We start from the raw sequence: 7,474 nt of genomic DNA, 5'->3' as shown, positions 1-7,474 counted from the left end.
TGCACCAACATATGGTAAAAATGCACAAAGTACATGGCTTATAGTTGAGTTCAACCAGAATTGAAATGCTCTCTAATAAACTTTATGAAGAAAACAACATTAACTATTTTCTCAACTTTAACTCTTTTCCCAAGAGTCATTTAACTCTTAATCCCTTCTTTACTAGAGTTATAACTTTTTTTTGTTCGAACTTATCAATCAACTAACCATTTTGGTCTATTTATTAAAATTAAATTTTTTAATTTAAATAATATATATAAATTTAAATAATATTAGTAAATATAAAAATATATATATAAAATGTTATTGTTATTATGTATAAAATGTGCTTATCGATAAATTCACCGTAACACAAAAAATATCCTATTATAATTTTGTTTTACCTACTCTGTCTCTTTCCTTGGAAATTTTAGAGTGATTACTGAAGCAAACCTATTTTAATATCTTTTATTTATATTTTCCTAATTGCGACAAGGCAGAAGCAGAGCAGGAGAGTTTCCATCCATATTTGGTTGTGGAATATTAAATTGAAGGTCAATTGAAAGAATGGACACAAAGTTTGAGAGAGAGACACGACAACCTTTGCTGAGTTTAAGATATATATAAACAAAGAACATGACAGAGAGAGAGAGCATGAGGGAGCCAGAGATGGATGTGAAGAAGATTGTGGTTGTTGTGGAAGATGTGGATGCAGCAAGAACTGCTCTACAATGGGCTCTCACAAACATCATTCGCTATGGCGACATAATCACTCTTCTCCATGTCTACCACTCTGCAACATCAAGAAGCAAAACCAAAGCTCGTGTTCTTCGCCTCAATGGCTTCAAATTGGCCCTTTCCTTTCAAGAAATGTGCAACACCTACCCCAACGTACGTACACTTTTATGCCTTTCTTTTCTTCTCTTTCACTTTCTGGTTTAATTTCATGTGTTCAAATTAACGGATATGTGTCATAATAATAGGATTGTGTTACAGACAAAGGTTGAAATTATTGTCACGGAAGGGGACCAGGAGGGAACCAAGATCGCTGCCACGGTGAGAGAGATTGGAGCTTCCATGCTTGTGGTTGGACTCCATGATTGTAGTTTTCTATACAAGTAGGTCCAAAATTTCATAACATTTCAAACTTTTTGAGTTCAATTTCATCAGTTAAATGTGTATTGGAATGATCATTAATAGAGCTTAAAGGTGGATGATGATGATGATGATTCTTCTTTCATAATGTTATATGGGTCCTCCACAAAATTAATTCTAGTTGAATATCTATCTATACTGTCATTGTCTTCTTGATCTGGGTGATCAATGAACATCTGAAATTGAAGGTTCTTTGGGAAATGCATTTGGTGAAACAGAAAGTTTAGGCTGTGATTAGAGGTCAACTTCAAGTAGATAGGTTTTGGGATTTCACTTAAACTATCTTATTCAGCAAGATCTTGGCCTTCATATGACAACATCAACATGGATTAGTGGGACCTGGTTTATTAAATGTCTAATTTGTGTTGTGTGTTACTTCTTTCTGGTGCTCTCAGAAAATTTATGCTGGTGCCTTATAATGGTGACAAAGCCTGCCAAAAACTTTTGGGATCCACTTTTTAAGCTGCTTAAATCTCCTTAAAAATATGTTGGGTCCAATTTTTAAAAATTGAAAAAATGGATTTTTATAAATTAAATTAAGCTACAAATATAGTGAAAATAAAATTCCATTTTATGTAAAAGTTAATTTTGTTCTTTTATTTTGAAAGCTTTTAGGGTAATGTTTATTCAAACATTTGTATTAGAATTCTCTATTGATGTAGATTACACATGTGGCAGGACCATTCAATTGCATTTCACACCTAATCACATATTCATTATATTCTCTTAAGCACATACCAAAAACATGATTTCTGTTTGTTTGTTTGTTTCTTTAATCTATTTGCTTCTCTTTACTTGTGCAACCTTGTAGTATTATTAGATGAGGAAAACTGAAAACAGTGTTTTTATTCCTTTGTAATAGATTGACAATGGCCCATTCCAACAGTAGCATAGCAAGCATTTTCAACTGCAGAGTTCTGGCCATCAAGCAGCCTTGTGCTTCACCACTGAGGCCCATGATTTCTGCAGTTTCTGTGCTTGACAGTTCAACCAACTTGGATGTTTCACTAATTGATCTTTCTATATTACAGTAAGTTTCATCAATAAGTTCATAACATACTAAATTATTCAATTTGTATAATGTTATAAAATTGAAGAACTTGAAGTTAAAGAAAAAAATTTAAAGGGACCAGGTAGATTACATACAAATTTTTATGGATACAAGTGAGACATTAATTAAGGTTGTTTAATACAGCTTTTAGTGACATAGTTTGAGAATTGCATTGCAGAGTCCCTGGTACCCCTCCACCAAAAATTCCATACAGAATCTGTCCTAACCCTTCTGCAATTATTTGGAGATCAAGGAAGTCTAGAAGATGGTGAAGGACACAATTTCTTACACAAAATCTATTCATTAAAGTAGTCCCAAAAGCAATTTGGGTTTCTTTTTTCTTCTACTTTCTGATTTCCCATAACTTATGTTCACCTGCCACACATACACACAAAATGGTGCAATTGGCACAGTATAGTTTGGCTGCTTTTATGATTGTATAAAAGGATTTTTTTATGTAAACATTACCTTTCTACAGATTCCAGAGTGGATTAGAGTTTTACCCATTTCTTTATATTTCGAATCTTTGCACCTGCTATAGTCTGCTGCTGCGAGATGACGCAGAAGAAACCTTATTTATTTATTATTATTATTATTATTATTATTATTATTATTATTATTATTATTATTAATAATTAATGACTCATTATAGGAAATCTCATTTCGAGAATTGTTAACACCTCCCTGATCCCACGTGTCTATATGAAACCTTATTTTACTATTATTTATCGTGTACATGCCTCGTTTGATAAACTTTGTTTTAACAAACAAAAGCAAGTATATTTAGTCAAGTTTTGTTTGACATAACTAAACTTACTTTAAGTATTTCATAGTACATATTAAACTCTAATAAATATTTATTTTATGATTGTAGGGATTATACTATTATTAACTATTTCAATCAATTATACGGTTCTTAATTATTTCAATAAAATATTGCAAATTATTGTCAATACCAATACCAAGATCTCTTGAAAAATGTGTTACAAATTGTTTCATGCAAACAATTTTACTACAAAAGTGGATATCAATATTACATAGTCAAACAATTGAGTAAGACCATATGCTTTACTGAGAAAAAGAAAAGAAGTCATGTCTTGGTTTGTAAAGCTCTACCATATTCCAAATGTGTTGCTAAAAAAATCACACATTCAATATTAAATCAAGATCATTTAATGCATCTTTAAACTTCAAAGCTTGTCTATACACAAGAAGTAGAATAACATTAATAAAAAAATGACCCTTATAAAACAACTATAAATTATTTACAACGACTTTTTTTCTTCCTAAGTTTTGAATCTCTTGAAGAATTATACTATTTCTAAAAACAAATAAAACCAATAACAAGAGTCAATATCATTTTTAACAAATTCTTCTCCCTAATCCCAAATGATATAAGATACTTCTAACAATTTGCATACCAATAAAGTAATTTAGTTAAATGTTTTAACAAATATTACCAGCAGACTAAATTAGTTTTTTTTTATTAGTTACTTTTAAAAAATTAAAAATAACTATTCATCAATAGTAAAGAATAACTCAACACAAATACAGATAAAATTTAAAAGAATAAACAAGGAAATCAAATATAAAGCTGTATACAAATTATAAGTAGAAAGAATATTTTCGAAAATATATATTAAATAAATAAGGACTTAAAGAGAGTCAATTAAAATTGATTAAAAACCACAAATATATAAAATTTATTAAAACCAAAAATATATAAAACTCCTTCAATAAAAATGACATTTTCGTAATTTTGTAAACTTTTAATAAATATCAACAAATCTCGTCCTAGTTTTTTCTTTCACTTTATTTTCTTACCACGTACCATATTCACTAACTTCCCCTATTTTGACTTTGTTAAAGCTTAATTTTCTCTTGAATATTTTTTAAACTTTATTTCGACTAATTTTAGAGTATTTTAAGTATAAGGTTTTACTATTTATATACATATCCAATAAAAAAGAAATATATTAATTACTAGAGATAATAGAATTAAAATTAATAGAATTATTTAAAACAAGAACAAAAATGTATTTCATCATTGTTAAAATAATTTAAGAAAATATCAATTTAAGATAAATTTGATGTGACTTACTAAATTAATTAATTTCTTTAACTTTTAGTGTGAAAGTATTAGAAAATATGTGCAGCAAAATTAAGACAAAATATGCATGAAATATCTTTGTTGGAACACGTTTCTTCATACAAATTTTTTTAAAAAAAAGAAAAACTTGAAAATTATAAAAAATAAAAAGAAATTCAAATTAACTTATATATAAGTTAATATATAAAAAGTTATATAATTTTTTTAAAATTTCATTTTTTTAAAATTGTATACAAACTAATTTTATGTTTGTTTTTTGTAAATGTCTTCAGATGGCAAAAACATTGTTTAGTTGCAACATTATGAGATATTTTTATTGGATGAACCAAAGATGAAGGTCTCAGATACTGTTTCCCAACACACGTGCCACCAAATCATGCAAAGGAATACACTAATGAATGACTATGACTCACCTTTAGTATCTCACTGATTCGCACCAAAGTTTGTCCATTGTGCTTTGATGCACGTGCGTGCCCCAAAAGTGTGTACAATAAATACAAAAGTGGGTTTCATTTTCTTCCAATTGCATTCAATTCCATTGTGTTGAGCAAAGCCAGCCACTTCTTAGTGATGAGCTTCACTGATAGATATTTTAACGATGAAGTTGATAAGAATGTTGTGATTTTTAAAGGATTTCACTGGGTTCAGTTCAGTGGCATTCACCAAAGTCCCATTTGGGAGGCCAAATTGTTGTTACTTGTGTAAAGGACCACATGATAATCAGAGTGAGCTTCATGATCGTAGCTTCTTCAGTTGCTGCAATAAGGATTTTGCGCACAAAAACCAGCTCTTCTTCTGCAAGGAGAAAGTGTACATTAAACTGTTCAGGTGCCAATATCTTTAATCTATTAATATGAATGCCATTTCTTTTTCTTTTGAAAAAAAGTTTGGAAATTATGGAAGGATAGTATAAAACAAGTTTCAAATTTCAATACAAAATTGTAAACCCCTTTTGTTACTTCATTCATTTCTGTGTCTTCGTTGTGCTGATTTGTTCTACTATTTTGGTATGATGCTTATGGGGTGTTAAGGAAGTGACGGGTCCTCACAACAAGAGTTTGAAGAGTGGGAAAATAGCACTGTTAAGGTTAATAAAGTCATACAGGTGGTGAGGTGCCCTCCATGTGTTTTGTAAAAAAAATCAATAGGAATGTTGAAAGAAACTCACAATAGAATTTGATTTTGCTGCAGAATGAAGAGAAGGAGATTCACTTTGACATGCCAAAAAATCTGCTAACAGGAGAATTTAAGGACTTGGAGCTGCTAATAGGTGGTGAGAAAATGCACAATCTTACAGTGAAGGAGATAGTGCAGAATTTGGTATCAAATTACAAGTGGAGAGAAGAAAAGCTTGAAAGGAAGCTTCTTGAATTGAATGGTCTAAGGGAAGAGCAATCTGCCATTGCTCAAATGCAAAAACAATTAGAGGAAAAGACAGAAAAAGTGGAGTTTCTTGAGAAGACCATTGCTTCCTTTGAGTCAGATAGTCAAATTATTCGGAAAAAAATAAGAGATGATCAGATGTCAAAAAAGCAGCTAGATATTGCAAAGAAAATGATAAATGAGATGCAAAGGAAAAAGGGTGATGCAAGTCCTATGAGGGAGCAGATATTGATGCTCCAACAGCAAGTGACCGAATTTCAGAAGTTTCATAGTTCAGGTGGAAATTCTTCTACAAATAACAAACTTAAAGATGTTCAACACGTTGAGGTGGAAGTTTTGGAACTGAAGAGGAGAAACAAAGAGCTTGAATTGGAAAAGAGGGAGGCGAAAGTTAAGTTGGCTACTACCCAAGCAAGAATCAGAACAGAGGTGAGTAACACTAAACCATAGAATAAGGTGAGAATACCATTCATTCATTACCCTAATACGTTGCGTCTCATACAAGGTGCATTAGAGGACTTTGGTGCTAGTTATAGATACGAATTTAGCACTGTGTTTTATTGTATTTTACATGTGCAGGAGGAAATAGGGTCCAGAATAGAAGAAGAAATTGCTGGTTTAGGACATGTGCATGAAGAACTCTCAGAGCTAGTTGAAACATTGCAGAGAAACAGATTTGACATGGTCCAGGAAGTTGTGTACCAGCGGTGGCTTCACACATTGTTGAGGTGTGAAATCCAGGATAATCAAAGACAAAGTAGAAGGGCCTCAAGAAGAGATTGCAACATGAGTTCAAGCAAAGAACTTTGTGAGGAAAAACATGCATCAACATCTGATATAAGTGACCTTGAGCTTGAAAGCGTCTCCTCCAGTGCCACATTAGAAGAGAGTGATGAAATTGAAACTACCACCTTTGCAAGCTCTTCTAGTAGCCAAAGTAGTAACAGTAGTATGAAAATGCAGGGATGGAGAAAAACAAAAGATTGGTGTAACAAAATTTCTTCAAAAGGTAGAAATCTTGGGAGCAGCCCTGGCCTAATACGTAGGTTATCCTTTTCCATGTCAAATATTGGATCATACGTATCCAAGCCAGGGAACAGTGGCAATACCCCAGTGATCAACCTACCCCAAAATGTCAATACTAATACAACATCCAAATTATTGGAGAGTCCAATAATACCAAAGAAGAAAAGAGTCTCTTTCAGCGATTCAGTTAAACTATCTACCCATCCACACATTCCAGAGCTTGTTGAGAATGCAATAGATGACAAAGAAAAAATATCTGGGAAGATCATGGAGCTGACTTCAAACGTGTTGAACTCCACCAACATTGATTCCATTGAAGAGAGTGAAGGTGCCAGGAATATAATTGTTCATTCAGATGAAGTGTATTCAAGGAATGAACCCATTTCTAGCATGCATGTCAGGGTCAAAATCACAATGGTGTATCTGGTGGCATTTTTATTCTTTTCACTGATTCTGCTAGCGTGTGTCTGGATCAAATAACAATATCCTTAATTGTATGAAACAGAGTTGAATTTGTGGTAACACACTTTGAAAATGATGCTGCATTGAATGGTAACACAGAAGGAAAAGCTCTTTTCCTTCTTTTTCAAATTACGAATCATCAAGATCTTCACATGTTAACATCAGGACATTCATGACATCCTTCTTCAAAAAACCTCTCAGTTTGTCTTTCATTTGTCCTTTTCAAGGCACTCTAACCTAAAGTAACCAAACTTTTTGAATTCATAGGAGACAACTTAAGTCTTTCTTCTTAAGATTTTTTTAGTATG

The 7,474-nt window shown here is 31.9% G+C and overlaps 2 protein-coding genes across 5 annotated transcripts; both read left to right on the top strand.

The window, feature by feature from the left end:
- The first annotated feature begins 538 nt into the window (after positions 1 to 538).
- LOC137822990 (uncharacterized) lies at positions 539 to 2,691 on the top strand. 2 transcript variants are annotated; one of them, XM_068628054.2, is made up of 4 exons: positions 539 to 870; positions 976 to 1,097; positions 1,997 to 2,164; positions 2,364 to 2,691. In XM_068628054.2, exons 1-4 carry the CDS (start codon positions 616 to 618, stop codon positions 2,455 to 2,457), a joined length of 639 nt encoding a protein of 212 aa, XP_068484155.1. In that variant the 5' UTR covers positions 539 to 615; the 3' UTR covers positions 2,458 to 2,691. The 2 variants fall into 2 exon arrangements, with proteins under 2 accessions (XP_068484155.1, XP_090151484.1); XM_090295358.1 differs by having other exon boundaries at positions 585 to 870; positions 963 to 1,097.
- Positions 2,692 to 4,805: 2,114 nt separating this feature from the next.
- LOC137821940 (protein CHUP1, chloroplastic) lies at positions 4,806 to 7,239 on the top strand. 3 transcript variants are annotated; one of them, XM_068626754.2, is made up of 4 exons: positions 4,806 to 5,123; positions 5,327 to 5,400; positions 5,487 to 6,107; positions 6,258 to 7,239. In XM_068626754.2, exons 1-4 carry the CDS (start codon positions 5,009 to 5,011, stop codon positions 7,182 to 7,184), a joined length of 1,737 nt encoding a protein of 578 aa, XP_068482855.1. In that variant the 5' UTR covers positions 4,806 to 5,008; the 3' UTR covers positions 7,185 to 7,239. The 3 variants fall into 3 exon arrangements, with proteins under 3 accessions (XP_068482855.1, XP_068482854.1, XP_068482857.1); XM_068626753.2 differs by having other exon boundaries at positions 4,817 to 5,123; positions 5,327 to 5,403; XM_068626756.2 differs by lacking the exon at positions 5,327 to 5,400 and having other exon boundaries at positions 5,006 to 5,123.
- Positions 7,240 to 7,474: the final 235 nt, after the last annotated feature.

Source organism: Phaseolus vulgaris, chromosome 9 (assembly GCF_051622355.1).
Source record: "Phaseolus vulgaris cultivar YP4 chromosome 9, ASM5162235v1, whole genome shotgun sequence".
NCBI classification, from domain to species: domain Eukaryota; kingdom Viridiplantae; phylum Streptophyta; class Magnoliopsida; order Fabales; family Fabaceae; genus Phaseolus; species Phaseolus vulgaris.
The sequence above is the reverse complement of the archived record's forward strand: the minus strand, read 5'-3'. Positions and strand labels throughout refer to the sequence as shown.

Coding starts and splice junctions, on each gene's coding strand:
- LOC137822990 (XM_068628054.2), top strand. CDS start 616: ATGACAGAGAGAGAGAGCATGAGGGAGCCAGAGATGGATGTGAAGAAG. Junction 1,098..1,996: donor GATTGTAGTTTTCTATACAA/GTAGGTCCAAAA, acceptor CCTTTGTAATAG/ATTGACAATGGCCCATTCCA. Junction 2,165..2,363: donor ATTGATCTTTCTATATTACA/GTAAGTTTCATC, acceptor ATTGCATTGCAG/AGTCCCTGGTACCCCTCCAC.
- LOC137821940 (XM_068626753.2), top strand. CDS start 5,009: ATGATAATCAGAGTGAGCTTCATGATCGTAGCTTCTTCAGTTGCTGCA. Junction 5,124..5,326: donor GTGTACATTAAACTGTTCAG/GTGCCAATATCT, acceptor TGGGGTGTTAAG/GAAGTGACGGGTCCTCACAA. Junction 6,108..6,257: donor AAGCAAGAATCAGAACAGAG/GTGAGTAACACT, acceptor TTACATGTGCAG/GAGGAAATAGGGTCCAGAAT.